The sequence below is a fragment of the Chionomys nivalis genome, chromosome 9, assembly GCF_950005125.1.
Source record: "Chionomys nivalis chromosome 9, mChiNiv1.1, whole genome shotgun sequence".
Lineage (NCBI taxonomy): Eukaryota > Metazoa > Chordata > Mammalia > Rodentia > Cricetidae > Chionomys > Chionomys nivalis.
Window position 1 is genome coordinate 8217738 of NC_080094.1, and position 21432 is coordinate 8239169.

General features: G+C 46.1%; 1 protein-coding gene across 1 annotated transcript in view; it reads left to right on the forward strand.

The window, feature by feature from the left end:
* Positions 1-21432, forward strand: part of Bcas1 (brain enriched myelin associated protein 1) — an 83215-nt gene that overhangs the window by 20383 nt on the left and 41400 nt on the right. Inside the window, exons 4-7 of the mRNA XM_057781053.1 lie at positions 12722-12877; positions 13480-13524; positions 16001-16132; positions 20908-21120. Of these exons, the coding sequence (XP_057637036.1) occupies positions 12722-12877; positions 13480-13524; positions 16001-16132; positions 20908-21120 (546 nt within the window). The remainder of the gene's footprint in view (positions 1-12721; positions 12878-13479; positions 13525-16000; positions 16133-20907; positions 21121-21432) is intronic.

Consider the following 21432-nt stretch of genomic DNA (forward strand, 5'->3'; position numbering starts at 1 on the left):
TGCATGCGTGCATGTGTGTGTGCTTGTTTTCTTCCTTCCTTCCTTCCTTCCTTCCTTCCTTCCTTCCTTCCTTCCTTCCTTTCTTTCTTTCTTTCTTTCTTTCTTTCTTTCTTTCTTTCCACAACACCAAGCAGTACTTAGAGAGTCTACTGCCCTATTTCAGCAGCACTAAAAACCCTTCACACTGTTGGGAAAGTTTGTTAAGCCCACAATCTATCTGTTATGAACAGTGGGTTACGAGTTTATGTTAGTCTGAGGCAGTTATTAATGCTGAGGTTTTCCCCCTCTAATAACTGTGAATTCAGTTATCAGTCTAGAAGGATGCAGGTGACAGAGGTGCCCCCTGCAAGCCCTCGTTGCCCTCTCCCCTCCACCTCTCCCCTCCACCTCTCCCCTCCACCTCTCCCCTCCACACCTTGCCAGCCGCAAAACTCATATTCCATTTCATGCCCAAGCAAGAGTGAGCTCACGCATGTGTCCCTAGGTACAGCCCCGAAGTAATTACTAATGCCAAAAACAAAAGCCGAAAGCTAGGGGTGCAACTCAGCTGCCAGTGTCTGTCTAGTGTGCCCGAGACCCTGGGTTCCAGTCCCAGCATTGCGTAAACTAGACATAGTGGCTCGAGCAGAGAACCCCAGCATCAGGAAGACGGAAGGCAGGAGGATCCAAAATTCACAGTCCTCCTCAGCTATACAGTGAGTTTGAGTCCAGCCTGGACTGCATGAGACCTTGTTCCAAAACAAAGACACAAACAAGAACATTCCATTAAACTAAAAATCTCTATTCACCTGTCTGTGCTGATGGGGATCAAGCTGAAAAACAGCAAGCCTTCGGGTCAAGAAGAGCCACTGAGACACAGGAAGGGAGGGAGGGAGGGAGGGAGGGAGGGAGGGAGGGAGGGGGGGAGGGAGGGAGGGAGGGAGGGAGGGAGGGAGGGAGGGAGGGGGGAGGGAGGGAGGGAGGGAGGGAGGGAGGGAGGGAGGGAGGGAGGGAGGGAGGAGGAAGGAGACTCTTGGTACAGGAAGCAAGGGGGAACCATTGGTCTTCTCTGATGCTTTTTCTGCCCCTCCATCACCAGTCAGTCACAAACAATCAGCATGGTTAATGGAAGAATTACGTTCCCCAGCAAGCCCATGGCTTTGGGTGATATAAATCCAATGTCTGGAGCCCTTGATCGACTCCTCTGGGGAGACACAGATGAGCTTTACACACGCTAAGGTTTCTCTGTAGAGGAACGAAGACGGGCGGTCTTCGCAATGCCTCAGTTACTGGACTCAATTTAAAAAAGCAAATAAAGTTGGCAGAATTGCCTCTTCCTCCTCCCAAAGAGGAAGGAAGTGGGAAAGTAAGAATTTTTAGATCTCTTTCAGAAAACATGGCAGAGGACATGGATATATATATATATATATATATATATATATATTCATAATTCCGTTTTACATATATATTTTGCCTGCTTGATTATCTATGTGCCACATGCATGCAGTGTCTGTCCTCAGAGGCCAGAAGGGGGCGTCAGAACCCCTGGAGCGGGAGTTAGGGTGGGTGCTATACCCGCCCTAAGAGCAACAAATTCTCCTAACTGCAGCGCCATCTGTCCAGCTCTTAAGAGTTTTATATTTTCAGGTTTATTTTATTTCCATTCAAAGTCTGGTTTACGTGGATCTCTGTGTGGCTTGTTTCAATCCTGTATGGTGACAACACACATTTAAACTATTTTTTCCAAGAACACTCACCTTTCAAATGACCCACTTTATAGTTAAATTTATTTCCTGAGGCATTTAGCAACATTTTATCCACAAGATTATTTATTTGCTTTTTATTTATCGTGGTGCTGGGGATGGAACCAGGGCTTTGTGGATGCTGGACAAACATCCTTCCAATGTATGCTCAACCCCAGTACAGGGATTTTTTTTTTTTTCAGTTCTAGGGTCCTTTGCAAGAAAAGAGTTCAGAGTGAGAAAGATCCATTGTATCTAACTCTCCGTCAGCCTCCGCATGCACCAACTCTTCCACGGAGAAAAAGAGAATGAAAAATACTGAAATTATTAGTAGTGATTTCTTCATGACGGCTTAATGAACGTAGTTTTCCTATTTGTTTCTCTATGTTTTCCATTATTTTTAGGTTGTTTGTTTTTAATTTGGGGAGGGGTATTGAGACAGAGTATTGTAATATAGCCTAAATTGGCCCCAAGCTCGAGGCAATCCTCCTGCTTCAGTCTCTCGAATACTGGGATTACAAACATGAGTTAGGAAGCCCACACACCCAGAATTTCCCCGGTTCTTCCAGTAGGTGGCGCTACGAGGCTAGCCCATCCCAAGTCACACTGGACATCTGGATACCTCCCTCGCTGGTCACAGGATGCCCAGAGATGATTTCCCTCTCCTCAGTTCCCAAACTCGGCGATCCCGACCTTGGGTGGCCATTCCTTGCTCTGAAACAACGCTGGCGTTTCTAAGAAGCCTGTCTTCTGCACTGTCCGACAGTGGCAGTAGAAATGCCGTTTCCTGATGGACAGTTCCTAGGTTGCTTCAATTGCATTCTTTCCCTGTCTGGCCCTGTGCTTAAAGCATGAGAACGCATTTTTATTAGTCAATGAAAATCAGAATAGGAATTGTGAGAAAAATAAAAGCCACATTTCCCTACACTGATAATACATCTTTGATTTTCCTCAGTAACTGTGAGCTTCGTGGGGAAAAAAAACAAGCAAAACAAAACAAAAAAACATATATTGTGTTTGGAAGAATCACAATTCCCTAATGAAGCCACCCAAAATGCTTTTGGGATCTTCTTTCCAGTAGCTGATTTACTTCCTTTTTAGGCAAATTAGCATCTTTTTCTCCCTGGACTCTAATGGCTCCATCAAGGTGCCTCTGCTCCGGGATGAAGAAACATGAGTGGGAGACACGGTTGCCTGGCAAACGAAACCCTCGCTGCTGTCCCGGCATCCGGGGGAGAGGAGAGCCGGGTCCCTCGCTTTCCTTTGATCCCAGGCAGCTCCCAGCATGGCTCCAATTTCTCAGGGAGTCACAGCATGAACATGAGCCGAGGTCCCTTTCATGCCTCCCCTCCTCTTCCTTCCATTGGAGCTCCTGTGCTTTTTGCCAGGTTCCTGGTGTAAAGATTCCAATGAAGTCACCGCTTGCCCAGCTTTCAGCCACCATGGTCCTGTTCCCAAGACCCTGCAGCCAAGGAGGCCACAGCTTTCCTCAGCGGGAGAAAGCAGGAAATCACATCCGGGCCTGTCCCTAAAACTTAAAACCAACGCGGTAATGCACTCTCCTGGCTCAAAACAAGAAATTACAATCGATACATGTGTTTACCATGTCCCTGACTGAACATCCTTTGTATGTTAGTGTATCTTTCTATCGTTGCTTTGGACAGAAATAAGATCTGATTTGTTATTTCTTCCCTTTCCAGACATGGTAATCTAGAATTACCCACTATCTGCTCCATGCTGTTTGCTCAGGTCATGTTTCCTGGTCTGCACATAGAGACTTCCTCACTCCTCATGCCTAAGAAGTAGTCTACGAATAGACAGACATGCCATCATGTCTTTAGCCATGCCCTATTCATGGTTTTTCCTGTCTCCCCAACTTTTTTTGCCAACCTTCCTACAGCAAACAACTCTTTCCTTCTCTCATTTAGCCCATGTGATCTTAGGTTTAGAATAAACTCTTAGAAATGGAATTGCTAGGCATTTTTTTAATATTTGGCAAGTACTTACCATAAATTACCAAGTATTTACTAAAAATTCCCCAAACTTGCCCTCTACCCAGACTGACTTAATTTCTGCTTCGACCAGCAGCGCCTGGGCGCCTGCTAGCATGCCTGCCGGATGAAGGTTTTGTACAGACATTCAGATTCTTTGCTTTGCACTCTTTCTCTGTCCTAGACACAAAAACCTTTAAGTCTAGAACTGTACAATTCCCCTCGTGTTCTCTTTCAGTAGTGCCTTTACCCCACCCCTGAGCTGGGGTGGGGCTATGACAGCAAACTAAATGTTCACACACACACACACACACCCCTCAGTTGATCGTTGTTTGTCCCTACGCGTTTCCTCAGGATGTCCTCCTTCACCTTCCTGGGCTTGTGTACCTTTCCCATCTTAGACTAGAGCCCCGCACATCTTTAGGATCAAAGAGATCACATAGCTTTTGGAAATGTGGGAAACTATCCCTCAGTGAAAAAGGATAGGGAGGAGGGAACTTAAGATCAAATCCATTGCTGGGTGGGTATTTGAGCAAACCTGGAGCGCGGAGATGAGCCAGTGAAGGCAGGGTGGTACCTGCAAGCCTTTCGCTATGCAATTGCAGAGGTCAGGGTTCAATCTCGACTCTGCTCTTTAACCACAGGGAAGTATCTATTCTTTTCATACATCAATTTCTTCATCTGCAAAATTGGAATTGTAAACAGACTCTCCTTCATCAGTCCTCATGAGAACCAGTGTGGCATAGAACCAGACAAGTATGACATAGAGCCGGGCCACTGTGACATAGAGCCAGACGGGTGTGGCCTAGAGCCGGACGAGTGTGACATAGAACCAGACCAGTGGCCTAGAGCCAGACCAGTGTGTTTGGTGGCTCCTAGAATGATAGAGGTCATTGTTCCTTCTCATCACACATTCCTCAGTAAAATCTGTCGCTACAGAATATCCATCATATGGCTGCAGTCTAACTTCACATGCTAACACCACTTGCTAATTTATTTTATTTTTCTGGGCACCTTACAAGGTGGCAGTGTTTGGTCACAGTCGGGTGCTGCCACCGATGTGGGCACAGCATTCTGTCTCCACAGATCTACATCCATCCTGCTCCCTCCCCCAACTCCCAAGACAGTGTCTCACTGCACAGCCCAGGCTAGACTCGAGCTATTATGTAGCTCAGGCTAGACTATTATATAGCTCAGGCTGCCTTCAAATCACAAACCTCCTGGCTCAGTCTTCGTTGGGTTGGGATTGCTGGCCTGTGCAATCCCTCTCCATTCCTCACTCCTAGCAGCCGTGAATCAATGTGTCCCCCATTCCTGATTTCCCATTTCAAGGCTGTTATATAAGCAGGGACATATGCTGTGAATATTTGGGACAGACATTTTCCCTCAATGGACTTTGCTATGGATTGATCCAGACCATTGCCTGTGTCCCGTCTCATTGCTGAGGAATGCTCCATGGATTTACAAGTTTGTTAAACTATTTTTAAAATGTGTTTAATCATTTGATTTTTCCGTCATTTGGAGTGGTTATTAATAAAGATATGAGGAACATTGATATATGGGGTTTGTGCAGATGAGATTTGTTTCTCCAGAAGCAATGCTCAGGAGCGTAGCTAGCGCCACCCTCAACCTTGGTCAGAGAAGTCTGTTTCTGCAGCAGCCAGCAGTCAACGTGGAGACTCAAAACCGAGCCGAATGCTAAGAGCGACTGTTGAGAGATTAACCCTAACACGACATTTATATCACCCCGCCCCAAGTCATGGAGAACGCTGGAGAAGAGGGACAGAGAGAAAGAGAGAGCTGGAGGATGGCGGGAGAGTTGTGGCAGGCTGTGCTCTGCACGCGACAGGACTCTCACCGGCCCAAGCTGGCTGAAGCTCTGATCACTTGCAGCAGACCTTCAGGACATCAAGCCAGCGTGATCGGTAACTACCCCAGCAGGCAGCTGGACTACGTGGATTCCAAAATAAAACGAGAGGGTATGAAGATGGAAGGGACCTGTACTGGGAGTCTGGGGTGAGTGGGGCCCTGGGCTGGATATATTCAAAATACTCTATATGGGTGTATGAAGCTGTCAAAGAATAAATAAAAGGTATTGTTTTAAAGCTGCACTTATTTATGTGTATGCGTGTGCTCACACACATGTATGTGGAGGTCGGAGGACAACTTGTGGGAGTCACTTCTCTCCTACCGTGTGGATCCCAAGGATCGAACTTGAACTTATGTCATCAGGCTTAGCAGCAAGTGCTTTCACCTGCTGAAGCAGCTCTGTTTGACTCATATTTTTCTGTGCAAGTGAGGGTTTTGCCTCAGAGGCCAGAAGAACACATCAAATCCCCTGGAACTGGAGTTAAAAATGGCTGTGACCCATCATGTGGGTGCTGGGAACCAAATCCAGGTCCCTTGGAAGAGCAGCCATAGCTCTTAACTGTGTTGAGTTTCTTATATATTCAAGGTACTTCACAGGACAAAGTTATGGTCATGTTTGTGGTGGTTTGAATAAGAATGCTCCCCATAGATGCATGTATTTGAAATCTTGGTTATCAGGGAGTGGAACTATTTGAAAGGATTATAAGGATTAGGAGGTGTGGCCTTGTAGAAGGTGTGACCTTGTTGGAGAAAGTGTGCCATTAGGTGTGGGTGCTGTGGAATATTACTTTAAATGTGTAAAAGTTGTGTTATATTTGTTTCCCCTTGCCTGACTAAGGCACCTGATCACTCTAAGAAAATGCTGAATAGCCAATAGCTAGGCGGGAGAGGGATAGGTGGGTTGGCAGGGGGAGAGAACGAGGGAGCAAAAGAGGGCAATGCCTAGGGTCTGCCAGGTAGCTGCTGCCAGACAGACAGACAGACACAGGGGAAGCAATGAAAGTAGGACATACAGAAAGGTAAAAATCCCTAAGACCAAACAGAGATGAAGAGAAACAGGTTAATCTAAGTTATAAGAGATAGTGGAACAAGACTAAGCTAAGACTGAGCATTCAGAACTAACAATAAGTCTCTGTGTCATGATTTGGGAGCTGGTTGGTGACCCAAAAGAAAAAACCTGCTACAGGTGGGCTTTGAGGTTTCAAAAGCCCATGCTAGGCCCAGTCTTTCTCTCCCTTTCTGCTGCCTGTGGATCTGGATGCAGAACTCTAAGCTCCAATACTGTGTCTGCCTGCATGCTGCCATGCTCCCCACCGTGATGATAATGGACTAACCCCTGAAGCTGTAAGTGAGCCCCAGTTAAATGTGTCCTTTATAAGAGTTGATGTGGTCATGTGTCTCTTCACAGCAAAAGAACAATGGCTAAGAAAGCGTTGTTAAGGTAACACAAGTTAGAGTCACTTGGGAGATCAGCCTCTGGGCACGCCTGATAGGAAAAACCTTCGTTGTGTTAACTGATGTGGGAAGACCTGCCCAGTGTGGGCGACACCATTCCCTAGGCAAGTGAGCCAGGGGAGCTCCAGCATGTATGCATTCGTTGTTCTCTTCTTCTGACTTCATATTTAATGGGATCAGCTTCTGCAGACTTCTGGTGCCTTCTGGGGGTCCTGTCCTTCTCAGTTGCTCCAGGTCAGAGCATTTTATCACAGGTACAGAAAAAGAAACAAAGGTGAGCTCTTTTAAATTTGGAGAAGCCTAATGTATAGGCTGTGATTTTGGAAACTCGTCAGCACACTCCTTAATAAAAATGAATGACGCCAGTCTCACTTGGATGAAATCATTCATTTGTTCATTCATCCGTTCTTTCGGAGCATCTGCTACGGGCACAAGTCCAGGTGTAAGTGGTGGACACTGGTGAAGAAGAACAAAGCTTCCCATTCTAGGGGGAAAAGAGGCACAAAGGAATGAATGGGTGATGTTTTTAATACAACGAGGGATTTCTCCAGCTCCTTGCTCTCGCTTGATGTTCAGGCTGGAAAATTCCCTGCCCTGTGTATTGCAGGATCTGCTTGGCAGTATTCCCGGAGTCTGCCTACCAGATGTCAGTGGGACCCTCCGTCGGGAAAATCAAAACTGTCTCAGCAATCACTACTACAGGTCCCTGGTGGGAGGAGGAGGCCCGGTGTTAGGGTGAAATGCCCTAGAAGAACGCAAGCTGGACTGCATGAGTTGTAGCAGTTGAAAGTGGGGTGGTAAGGAAAAAGTTCAATGAAAATGGAACGGTTGGCAAAGACTTGAAGGAAGTAAGACAGAATATTATTCCCTGGCAAGAGCTCATGCAACAACCTGGGACAGGAACCTGCCCAACGCGTTCCAGGAACTTCAGAAAGACTGCTAAGGCTGCAATCGAGACTCTTAAAGGGAAAATATTCAAACACAGAAGGGGCTGAAGAGAACTGAGGACAGGATGCATGACGGGTATTTGGGACTCTTCATCACAAGGAGGCGTGAAGACTGGACAGACGAAATGGGCTATTGAGAATACTTGGACACCGTGTGGCCTCAACATGAAGTGGCTTCTTGGGCCTCAGTTTCCTCTCCTGTAAAATGCTTTTGACCATTTCTGTGAGACTGAGATGAAGGGCTTGGGAAAGTTCTGATAAGTGAGACACACTATATACACCATTACACAGGCGTGTCCAAGAAATAAAAGTGATGTGGCTTAGGCACATTCTAAGGGCAGAGCTTAAGGATTTAAGCTGTAGGAGGTGTTGGAGGATTTCGGAACTGAGTATATGCATACGGACACACCTTATGAAGCTATTGACTTCTCAGACCCCAAGTTTCATTTACATGGTGCTGAATTTTACTGCTCAGTTGAGCTGAGCTGATCGTGAGGAAGGTCTGTAATGTCAAAGGTGGTGGAGACCTGACGTCTGTATAACTCTGGGCCAGTAACCTCATCCCCCATGTTGTAAAAGGAGACTACACTTTATTTTCCCAGCTGCCCAGACCCAAATAATCATACAGAAACTATATAAATTATAACACTTTTTGGCCTTTTAGCTCAGGCTTCTTATTAACTAACTCATACATTTTAAGTTAATCCACTTGTGTTATTTTATATTTTACCAAGAGACTTGTGGTTTGTTACCATTAGAGCTAATGGGCCAAGCAGTGATTTAATTAATACAGTTTCTGTGTGGTTATTTTGAGTCTGAGCTGCCAGGTGGCTAGGGAACAAACAAGCAGCCTCCTATAACAGGTCACATAGCCGGGTTGCAACTGGTCACTGTGGAGATGACGCCAGCACTGTAGAGGTGACGTCAGCACTGTAGAGGTGATGTCAGCACTGTAGAGGTGATGTCATCAGGAACTGGTCTAATTATAGCCACAGTTAAGGGAAGAAAGCAGTGAAGTAAATTAACATGAATTAAACGTGCATGCATACTTAGGCCCAGCTTGCACTCTCCCCCTTTATACAATCAAGGATCCCATGCCCAGGGAATGGTGCCACCCACTTGGGCAGGCCTTTCACTAATAAGATATCTGCACAGACATGACCCCAGGCCAAGCTAATCTAGACAGTCTCTCATCTGACACTCTCTTTCCCATGTGATTCTAGGTTATGTCCAGTTGACGTTCAAAACCTTGAGGGACTGAAGAAATAGCTCAGTGCTTAAAAGCACTTGTTTTTCCAGAAGATGAGGGTTCAGTTCCCAGCACCCACATGGCAGCCCACAGCTGTTTGTAACTCCAGTCCCAGGGGATCTGACCCCCTCTTCTGACCTCCCTTAATATCAGGCATGTAGTACACATGAATACACTCAGAAGAAACACTCATACATATAAATAGATCTTTTTAAAAACTGGCCATTTTATTATTTCCATAATAAATAGTGATATATTATGACTAATAATCTTGTCTGAGTTATAATAGCTCACAAAAATCAGAAATCATTCCATTCCTCTGAAATGCTTTTCTGGTTTGAGACATTTAAACCAAGATTAGTTTGTCCTGGGTTTCCAGAAACTGCCAAGGGAAGAAGGCCAAAAATCTGACCTAAGAGCAAGGTTGTTGTATCTCATCCTTCTCTGTCGGGGGAAGTGATCAAAATAGTTAGAAATGCAGAGTCTCTGTGGGCTCCTGGAAGCTCACGCCCTGGGCAGTGTGAGAAAGGGAAAAGGGCTCCCTGCCATCCCTCCCATCCTTCCCCTGGGGAGTTGGCAGCAGTGGAAGAACAGCTGGGGAGTTCAAGAATGACCCCTAACCCTTGAGATGAAGGAAAAGACTCTGTGTGTGTGTGTGTGTGTGTGTGTGTGTGTGTGTGTGTGTGTGTGTGGTGACGAAGGGCCAGGAAAGCGTGGAGCCAGACTCATCCTCTTCTGCCGCTGCACCTGAAGCTTCTGGCTGTCAGTCCCTGGTCACATCCTCTTCCCCTACCCATCCTGGGCACGTTACAGGTGTTGCCTGCTCTACCAACCTGCTTGGCAGAGACACAGAGCTGCCTGCATGGTCAGAACTGCAGGGAACCTACTGTCACCCCTGCTGTCCGGCAGGAATATCCATTTATAAAATTTGCTTAACTCTTGACCTGTAAATTTCACCCTGGTAATTTGCCAAAGGAAATGAAGCAACATGTGAGGGCTTAATAAATTAAAGTGAGGGCCGAGGAGATAGCTCAGGGGATAAAAGTGCTTTTCACAGGCGCCTAATGACCCAAACTCAATTCCTGGATCTGTGTAAAAGCTGAATTTTGTAGCATGCGTCTGTAATCGCACATTCTTTGTGAAATAATAGAGGTGGACAAGAGAGCTGCGCAGAAGTTCTAAGCCAGCTAGCCTGGGGTATGCAGCCACAATAACAGCGAGAGAGACTCTGCCTCAAAGGCAAGGAGGAATGTGAAGAGTTGTCCTCTGACCTCCACATGCACACCGAGGCACATGCACAAACACACTCACCACCATCCCCACACACCCCCACACACTCTGAAGTAAAGCTACAAGATGCTTATAATGAACAAAATGTAAAGCCACAAACACAGTTACCCATAAGTAAACATATTGCACAATAAATAAATCCACCGGAAACAGAATAAGTATCATGGGAGGCACACAGATGGCGGGGTCTAGCTGCTTGCGTGTGGGGAGCCAGCTCTGTCCTCTTCTTATGCAAGAGAAGCTAGTTAAGACAGACATCCTCGACTCACTTACATCAAGTTTTCAAAAAAGATTTATTTATATGTATGTATATGATGGTCTGTGTTTATGTATACTGCATGCATGTAGGTGCCCACAGAAAAAGGGTGTTGGATCCCCTGGAACTAGAGTTAAAGGCTGTTGTGAGACACCTGATGTGTGTGCTGGGAACTGAACCAAGGTCCTTTGCCAGATCAATGAGCATTTTTGATGTTGATCCTTCTCTCCAGCACCTATTTGAAACTTTTAATCCCTCTATTCATTTGCTAAGCACTTAAACAGTACAGAGTTATTAGATGTCTTTTGTGGCCTCACTGACTAGGGTGGTTTGAAAGAAAATGCCCCCCAAAAGACATGGCACTATTAGGAGGTGTCACTGTGGAGGTGGCCTTTGTAGTCTCATATGCTCAAGGTACCATCCAGTGTCTCAGACTACTTCCTGATACCTCTCTGCCACCCTATATGCCTGTATGCCAGCATGTCCTACTGTAGTGATAAGGGACTAAACCTCTGAACTCTAAGCCACTACAGTAAAAATGTTTATAAGAGTTGCCATAACCATGATGTCTCTTCACAGCAATAGAAACCATAATTAAGACACTGTCCTTGATACATAAGAAATAGGACAAAATAAACACAGCTTCCATCTTTGTGGAGATGCTGGTCTGTGGGCAGGTAAGGACAAAGTCTGTGATGGATGAGGTTAGTGAAAGTATTGGGACACTACAGGTAGAAAGGACAGAGGTGTAGGAGGAGAGCTTTAGCTGGAGTTTTGGAAATGGCCTCCTGGAAAAGGCACCACTTAAGATGTAGGGTGGGGGCTGGAGTGAGGACTAGGACCTTAACAGCTCATACTGTGCTTAGAGCAGCCCCCAGCTGGGTTGCCAGAAGTCAGCATCAGGCCGTTCACAACTACCTGTGTAACTTCAGCTCCAGGTGATCTGACACCCTCTTCTGACCTCCATGGGCACCTGCACTCACACGCATGTGCATACACACACACACACAAACAGACACAGACACACACACCACCCCCCTAATTTTTCCAACACCCTAAAAGAAGATATGGAGGATCTTCACCAGAGGGGCAGAAGATTCCAGAGCCATGGAGTTAGAAATAATTTGTAGTATAGAGTGTTTGAGAAACTCCAAGAAATCAGACCAGAAAGAACAGAAAGAGAGGAATCAGAGAGAGGTAAGAGACTGTGGAGAGAGCCACACCTCTCTCTCAGAAAGAATGACCCTGAGGAAGCCGTGTCAGAGTGTGGACCTGACTCCAAAGCCGTGAGAGGGCATTGGAAGCTGGTAAGATATGAGGCATAAATCTGTGAAGTGAGGGAGGCCGCCAGGACACGAGTAAACAGGGCAAGAGTCGTGACTCTCTTGGAGTGGAGCTGTGACAGTGTCTTGGCTCAGGATCATGGTAAAAAACGGGACAAGAAAAGGAATCAGTTCCCAAGCCATATCCCGGTTACCAACAGACTCCCAGAGTAGCTATTGGGGAAAGAGTTGTTATTGTTATTGCTATTGCTATGATTTGGCTCTGGGAATTGTGGGAAATCCCACAGGGACATCTCTAGCCTAACACACAGACCATCAGACGCAGAGACCACAGAGATGGAAACCTTGGCTTCTCTGACCACCTCCTTGCATACTTGAAAGAAAAGGGGTTTTGTTTGGGGTGTGATATGCACCGCTCAGTTTGTTACCCTCTGGCCCCAAACAATGTCCCTCCTACCATGTGTGATGATTGTGTTAGCAGGAGGGGGAAGGGAAGGCAAGAAGAGCTCTCATAAACTGGCGATTGTCCTGCAGGGCCGTGGGCAGCAGAGCTATGGCAGGAATTAGGGGATGAGGAAGAGAGGGGTGTGGAATCAAAGGAGGACTCTGAGAGTCTGCATCCAAGGGGCTGCAACTGTGAAAACTCTGCTTTGTCCCCAGGACTTAGTTGACGGTGAGGGGAGAGGACGTAAAGTTGGCACTCCGAGTTACTTTGTCCCCGGGGATCCGGAGGTGCTGGGGACCAAGAAGGAGGACCCCCAGGAGGCAGAAACCATAGAGAATAGCAACTCCATTATGAGCTTCTTCAAGACCCTCGTAAGTAGACATCTCTGGTTTGCTTCCTTAATGTCATTGTCCCCGTGTCTAATTCTAGGAATCAGGGATGCTTGAATGTTGTGGTATCAAGATTAGCATCAGGGCCATGTAAATGTTCCTTCTCAGGACGCTGTATTGGCCTGGCCTTCAGTGACAAAGCTTTAGGACAGGAAGTCATAATAACAATGGGCGGGGGTATTAACTGTGGGACATGAGCTGCGGTGTTATAGAGTCCAGCAGTAGCCGCTCCCAAATGTGTTTGAGTTGTATGCCAATATCAGTCTGACTTCACCAGGTAAAATAAAAAAAAATCAACAGGATGTATCACAGGTGCTGTGTCTCAACTAGTGGTCAGAATCCAGGAGGCGCCTCATGGCCTTTGGGGAGGTGATTTTTGAATGAGATTGAACTCTTGGTGGATGTGTAAGATCTAATATGTTTCAGAATAAAATATTGATTCTGTAAACTGTTTATTACCTAGAGCTGCTCATGTCTCCATTGGGTCAAGGGTGTTTTTGTTTCCCAGTTTGGAGAGCTGTCTCTGTGAAATCTGTCAGCCTCTAGAGCGGAGTCCTAACATTTGCGCTTCTCCCACTTTCCAGGTTTCGCCTAACAAGACGGAGACCCGAAGGGACCCAGAAGACACGGTAGGTGTCCTGACATGCACATATGTCTGACTTGATGCAAAGAATTGGGTTTCGATTTGCATATGTGTCTTGGGTGAAGTACATATCATGAATATTCTATGATGTGCATATATGAATCTACCTAGAAACTTAATGGCGCTGTATTTGGTTTAGGTTAAGATTATGGTTATGTTTGTTTGGATTCTGCAGCGCTCGGCATTAGATCCAGGGCCTCTTGCCTAGGAGGTAATCCCTACCTTAGCTACAGTCCTCTGCCCTGGTTAACGGTATTTTAATAAACGTTTCAGTGGAACACTTGGAAGGTGATAGACTAGCTCTGGCTAAAGAATGTCACAGCACCCAGGCGCTAAATATATAACGGGTACAAATTAATAATAACGACACCATCAACATCTATTTTTTTCATTGTGTGTAGAAAAGAAAATGAAGCAATTGTTTTGTTTCGGTTTTTTGCTGTTGTTGTTTTGTTTTTTTGTTTTGTTTTTTAAAGACTTCCTCTGAAGTAGAAGGCAGAAGCTGCAGCTCTGGACGTGTTAATATGTTTTCTATTTTCATATCATTTGAAAAGCAGATATCTACTGCACAGCAATGTTGAATTAAAATAGCTGCCACGGGACACCTGCCCGGGGAAAGGCTAGGTAGGGTGTGGACCCTGCTGAGCCTGGAGGTTTACAGGCTGGAAGTGGAGACAATTCTTCCCCAAGTAAACTTGGGGTTGAAGTAGCCACCTTCTTACGGATGTTTTTCCTTCCATCTGGCCGGGCAGACGGCCTGTAATGGGACACATGGTTTAAATTTCATGGAACCTGTGAGACAATTTAAGCTGGAGAGAGATAATGCCCCCTGGAAGAGCTTTGGCGGGGATAGGGGACAATAGATGGCCCACCCAGTCCCATTCGTCTGCCGCTGTAGCAGAGGTGGGGAACCCCCTCTATTTCATCCCGGAGAGCTTGTGTTTGAGCTCCAGGTCACTGATGTAGGGGCCATGGGATCCTCACCTAGTCTCCACATCTGTAAAACTGGTCCAGGGTCGAGGGAAGGGGCTGCCATATCTTGTAAACTGTGGAGCTCTGTTTGAATGTAGTCACCCTTATTTCTACAAACACCTAGTGGACCAATCGATCCCTCTAGAAATTTCTCCTCCCATTGAAGAACGGATTTCTTAAAATGACTCATTTGCTACAAGGCAGCTAAGGTCAAATTCAATGAATGGTTGGGTCGAGATGTTCATTTCTGTGCTTTTCAGTCTCAGCATACTGGGCTGTCAACAGTGGAACGTGTGGGTGTGTTGGGTGGCTTCCCAAATGACCCGATTCGCTCTTTCTATTCAGCTGGCCCATGTACCAAAACCCATCCACAGTGCGGATGTGGTCCCCACTGGGCATACCTTGTTGATAAAATCTCATTGTTCCATCCAGTGGGCTGAGAAGTCCCTGGTGGGAACCAGTATTTTAGATGAGGGATTATGAATACAGATTGTTTGGGATGCCCAGGAGCTGACGTCGCTTCTTCTATATTTGTCTTTGGGGCGTCTTTTTCTTCTGAAGTTCCCAAGGTGCTTTTGAAAAGTCTCCATCTCTGTCACACTTGACCCTGAATACTTTTTTTTTTAAATGTATCATGTTCTGCCTGTATGTCTGCCCTGCCTGCCGACCAGAAGAGGACACTAAATCTCATTACAGATGGTTGCTGGGAATTGAACTCAGGACCTCTGAAAGATCAACCAGTGCTCTTAACCACTGAGCCATCTTTCCAGTCCCCAACCCTGAGTCTTTTTTATATATACCTTTATTTCCTTACTTTTATGTATTTGTGTTATGTTTATGGGTGCTTTGTCTACATGTATGTAAAAGCACCATATGTGTACAATGCCCATGGAAGTCAGACGAGGTCATCTGATCCTCTGGAACATGAGTTACAGAGGTCTTCAGCTGCCCAGTGGGTGCTGGGAACTGAACACTGGCCCTCTAGAAGAGCTGACAGTGCTCTTAACTGCTGAGCCACCTCTCCATCCCCTGGATGATTGCTCATGCATCATGGTACATGCATCATGCTACATGCGCTACATGCATCATGCTACATGCCCTCCGTGCCTCATGACAACCCCACAGCATTTGTGACCTGAGCCAACAGTTGGTAGTGATTATAGCTGAGTTATTTTGATTCCTGTCTCCTCCCATTTTGGCTCAATGACCTGGTTCACCCCAGACACTTCCTTTGCCTGGGAAATCTGCCCATATAGAAGTCACTGGAACCTCTGTGATTGTTAAAAACCAGTGTGTGAACGTCCTGTTTAGTGGCTCATTCTTGAGAACCTTGAGAAGGTAAGTATTCCTAGGGTGCTTTGTGGTTGGGAGATGTGAGTGACACACCAGTAGTTAATTGTCACAGTGTCTGAGTACACTCTGAAACAGAGAAGAGCAAGTGGGTTTGTGTAAAAGTAAACATCTAAGCTGTGCCCGCTGTTGTCCAGAAGGCAACCAAAGCAGACAGTGTCTGCGATGGACACGCTGGCCAGAAGATGTTGGAGACGCAGGCTAAGAGCAAGAAGAAACGCCTGGACAGCCCCAGGCTAGCACTGGCCTTTAGAAAGTTCTTTAGACATAAGGTCTGTATCTCCTCCGACTAGGAGGATAAAGGACCCTGCTCTTCACCTCTGATGCTTAGGATCCAGTACTTACCAGCCCCGAGTCGGGGAATCCCGAGCCCTGGGTGACTGTGGTCACTGATGGGGATTTGGAGGCACTGAGTGAGACCTGAACTTCAGGCATTTAAGTCCTGATAGCTATAAAATCTCAGATTGGTTCCTTCCAAGTGTAGAGCAGGGTTCTGAAATCCTCACCCACTTTTTCCCAAATGTCAGTCGTTGGCATACACCTTCACCACTTGACTTAAATATACTATTAATCATTTGATATTTTTATACTAGAATTGACTGTTCCTATTTAAATGTGCCTTTCAAAAATGCCTTCACGTTCCATCATACGTGGAAACCAGAATCATTTTTCCTAACAGAAAAATGACCACGTATGTGACAAATTAAAAGTGAAGTCCTTGCTCATTTCTGTAGAGTTTAGAATCCAGAGTCCTTCAGGCTTTTCTTAGGAAGGAATTGGCTGGTGGCGGAGAGTGATAAAGCCCTCCCAGCAGCAGACAGACTTTTCCACAGAATGTTGTTAAATGACTCAAGAGTTAGAGAAGGAAAAGAACGCTATTTGAGTTTTGTTTCGTATCCTGATTGTAAAGTTGTGGTATGCCACCCACTCCTTGGGAAATTGTCTTCTAACCTCAGGATAACACTATTACCTTGCTGTCATCTGCCTCCCCTGTTCCCTCTGTTGACTGAGTTCATCCTGAGCGAGCCCACAGAGATGCCAAGCAGAAGAAAGCAGTGAAGGTTGGCAGAGCCAATCACACTGGGTAACATGAGCTCAGCTTTGGAGACAGACTCTTCACGCATGAAGGAAAACCAGTGCACACCTGAAACCACCAATTCCGGGGATCTCTGAGTTGGGTCAAATACTTGGGATGTCCTTTTTAATTATTAACCATTGTCCACCAAATTTAGCGAAGCTGTTTACAAAAGGAAGTTCCCAGCTCCATTTTCTAGTCCTAGGATTGTGTGTGCAAATGGAAGTTCCCACAGCACACTCCAGTAGCAGAATCTACCTTTGCACATGCAAATCCCGTGAGGTCACCTTCAGTTTCCAAGAAGGCTCATTTTGCTCTATAAAGAGAGGATTATCAATATTGCAGTAAGAAGGAAAGGAACAGCAGAAGGTGGTCTCGGGGTCTGGAGCAATGGCTCAGTGGCTGTGAGCACCTGCAGCTCTTGCAGAGGACCTGAGTTCAATTCCCAGTGCTCACGTGGGATAGCTCACAGGTGCCTGTAGCCCCAGCTCCAGGGGATCCAACACCCTCTTCTGGTCTTGGAGGGCACTGCATTCACATGTGCTTACACACGCGTGCGCACACACACACATTTTATAAAATAATTTTTTGAAAAGTGGTACAGGCAGGTGAATACAGTGCATGCCTATAACCCCAGAACTTAGGAAGCGGAGTCAGGAGGGTTAACCCAAGTTTGAAACATCCTGGACTATTTATCAAGTTCTGGGATTGGCAGGGGTTCAAAAGGCCCAGGCTCAAAAAAAGACCAATAAATACATAAATAATAAGTGTATGGCCACTTGGGTCTATGAAACACAGTTTGGTAACAGCTAAGGAGACATGCCATAGACCTTTATGCAAAGGAATTGGGTTTAACTCCCACTTTGGGAATTACATGAGGAGGGGTGTCCTTGAATGAAGCGTGTGACTCCCTGCATACCACGTCTGCCCTTCTTTATGATATTCATTTCATGTGTCACCTCTGTAGCAGTCCAGCCCACCATGATGGCCCGGCCAAGGTCCGTGTCACTTCTAGGACTTCCCAGTAACAATGGCTCTTACTAGCAGTGAGGCACATTTGCGGGAAGGATGGAATCTGGACTCTTGTTTTGGTTTTGTTTTTTGAGACCATGTGTGTAACCATGTATAACCATGGCTGTCCTGGAACTTGCTCTATAGACCAGGCTGGCCTCAAACTCACAGAGATCCACCTGCCTCCCCAGTGCCGGAATTAAAGGCATACGCCAGTACTGTCCAGCTGAGATCTGATCTTTTACGATATTAAAGGAAGTGCCTTATGGGATCCTGAAACCCAGACACACGAGTTTCAGGGTCATGCCTTGATTGGCATTCAGTGTGCTTTCTGTAAACTAGGAGGACAATCCCAAATATTCCCAGTTCCCCTATCTGTGGTTGCTACATATAGGTCATTGGCTTTTACCTCTGTGTCGAGAAGTGTTTCTGTCTTGTTAGGGCTTCTGTTGCTATGAAGAGACACCATGACCACAGCAACTTTTATAAGGAAAAACATTTAATTGGGGTGGCTTACATGTTCAGAGGTTTAGTCTGTGTAAGCATGGCGGGGAGCATGGTGGCATTCGGGCAAACGTGGCTCTGGCTACATCTTGTTAAAAACAAAACAGTAGAAGTGGACTGAGACACTGGGGTGACTTGGACATAGATGAGACCCCAAAGGCACAACTAGACCCTTTCTTAAAGCCAATAGATAAATAAGTAGGTTTTCTTAGTTAAAAAAAAAAAAAAAAAAAAAGGAATGGAGCAGTGGCACACGCCTTTAAACCCGGCACTTGGGAGGCAGAGGCAAGTGGATCTCTGTGAGTTCGAAGCCAGCCTGGTTTACAAGCGCTAGTTCCACAGGACAGCTAGGGCTGTTACACAGGAAAAAAAAAAAAACCTGTCTTGAAAATCAAACAAACAAAACAAAACCAAAAGAATGGGCTCGCTGAGAGAAGGTCCAGCAGCTAAGAATACTTGCTGCTTTTTTAAAGGACCAGAGTTTGTCCACCAGCACTCACAGTAGGCAGTTTACAACTGCCTGGAACTTCAGCTCCAGCAGATCTGATGTGTTCTTCTGGCTTATATGTGCACCCTCACACCTGCACGTGCGCGCGCACACACACACAAGTGGGGCATACACACATAAAAAATAAATGTATTGTGCTGGCTAGTTTTATGTCATCTGCAAAGAGAGACCCTCAGTTGAGAAAATGCTTCTATAAGATCCAGCTGTAAGGCATTTTCTTACTGACTGATAGGGGAGGGTCTAGCCCATTGTGGGTGTGACCACCCCTAGGCTGGCGGTCCTGGGTCCTTTAAGAAAGCAGGTTGAGCTAGTCATAGGGAGCAAGCTAGTAAGCAACTCTCCTCCATGGCCTCTGCATCAGCTCCTGCCTCCAGGTTCCTGCCCTGTTTGAGTTCCCTGACTTCCTTTGATGAGGAACAGCAATATGGAAGTGTGAGCCAGATAAACTCTTTGCTCCCCAACTTGCTTTTTGCTCATGGTATTTCATTGCAGCAATAGAAACCCTAACATGTACTAATTTTAAAAGATGAAGACTGGAATGAATAAAAACAGCAAGTTTGGGGGGTGTAGCTAGGGCATCCTTCATGCAAGGCAAGTGTTCTGCCCCTGAGCTCTTGCCCCCCAAGGTAACTGTGGGAAGAAACAAGCGCATCTCTTTCCCTTCCCGCCCTGAACCTTTGTCTCTTGAGTTAGGACCTAAGCTGCTTCAAAATCAAGCTTTGCCCCATGTCGTCCAACGTTCAGTGACAACTTAGCCATACCCGAGGGCCAGGCATTGCTTTAAAGGGTTTGGACAACGCCCACCCCCTCAGTGAGGTAGCAGCAGTTTTTTATTAGAAGCCAGTGGACTCTTGCCATTCCACATAGCCATTGCTTTGGGTTCTTATTCTGATGGTAGTACCTTACAGAGACCTCCTGTGTCCCACATCCAGAAGCAAAATCAAGGGGGTGACTTATTAAGAAGATAGTCCCCAGAGCGTTAGAATCCCATGGATAGGGTCAGATACCCTGGATCTGGACTTCAGCACAGCCTGTTGGGCGGGGGGGGGGGGGGGTGGTGAGAAGGGGTGGGAGGGAAAAACAGGAAGGAAGCGGGGAGCGGAAAGGTTATATGTGGAGTGTGGCGGTTGCATCTGAAGTATAGGAGCGGGGTCTGTGGATCTCCATCACTTTACAGCCTCCTCTCTGCCTTCTCCAAAGTGGGATGTGGGAGAAAAGTTTCAGAACTCCTATGACCGTCATATTTATCACCACCCTTCCTTAATCTCCAGTTTGGCTTGGTAAAGTAATCGTGCTCATAAAATAAACATGAGTCGTTGTGTACGATTGTGTGTGCATATTCAGGATATTTCCAAGGATGGGAGCCTGGCCAAAACTATTTGAAAACAAAGGGCCTTGATAAAAAACAAACAAACAAAACCCCTCTTTTTCTCTGTCTTCTTTCCTTCTTTCTTCCCTTCCTTCCTTTCTTCTTTTTTACATTGATTGATTGTGCTTGTGTGTGTGTTTGTGTGCACACATGAGCCACAACACACATGTGCAGGTCACAGAACAACTTGCAGGAATCAGCTCTCTCCTTCCACTATGTGGGTTTCAGGGATTGAACTCAGGTCATCAGGCTTGAAGCAAGTTCCTTTACCCGCTGAGCCAAGAGAGAGCCCAGAACTCCACTTTCTAATAACACACCCCAAACCTACCCACACTAAGTTACTTACATGAGCATCACTACTAACAAGTCTCCCCCTTTTATCTTTCTCAAAAGGAAATTATATAAACACAAAGCTATATTCACAGTAAATATTTGCATAAAACAGAAAATTAGAAAGGAAAAAAATTAACATCATGCATGACCCCAGCCCATTGCTTATTTTAACAGAAAACCTTTTACTTTTGAAAGGGTGAATTATTTTGAATTTTTCACTTTTCTTTTTACAAACAAAACCTTATAGGATACTGAAAATACACCCACTACTTCAGCCAATCTCACGCCAGAGAAAGCCAACTTCACACCCCAGGAGACCCAAGGGGCAACCAAGAGTTCAAAAGGCTGCAGCCCACCAACTCACGTGCCACCCGCAACAGCCAGCGACACAATAAAAGAAGGTAGCAAGGAGAAGTCGGGGCCCACCTCACTGCCTCTGGGAAAGCTCTTTTGGAAGAAGGTGAGTCTGGTCGTGAGGCCTTTGCTGGGTCCTGGGGACAGAGATGACTCAGGAATGATCTCCAGTGGCCCGGTGGATGTTGGTGTTTCTGAGGTTATTGTCCTGCTTCATGATTAGCTTGCCATTGCGTGATGACGTCCTAATGCACACCTGGGCAGAATGAAATGCTGGCCATGCTCGCTATACACGGGTGCTCTGTGGGGGAGAAAAGGCTGTGAACAAGTAAGAGTTGTCATTCTTTGGGTGACTAGGTTAATGACAGAGGGCTGTGGTGTGTCGTGACTATATTGTCCCTCTGCAGAGGTCGATAAC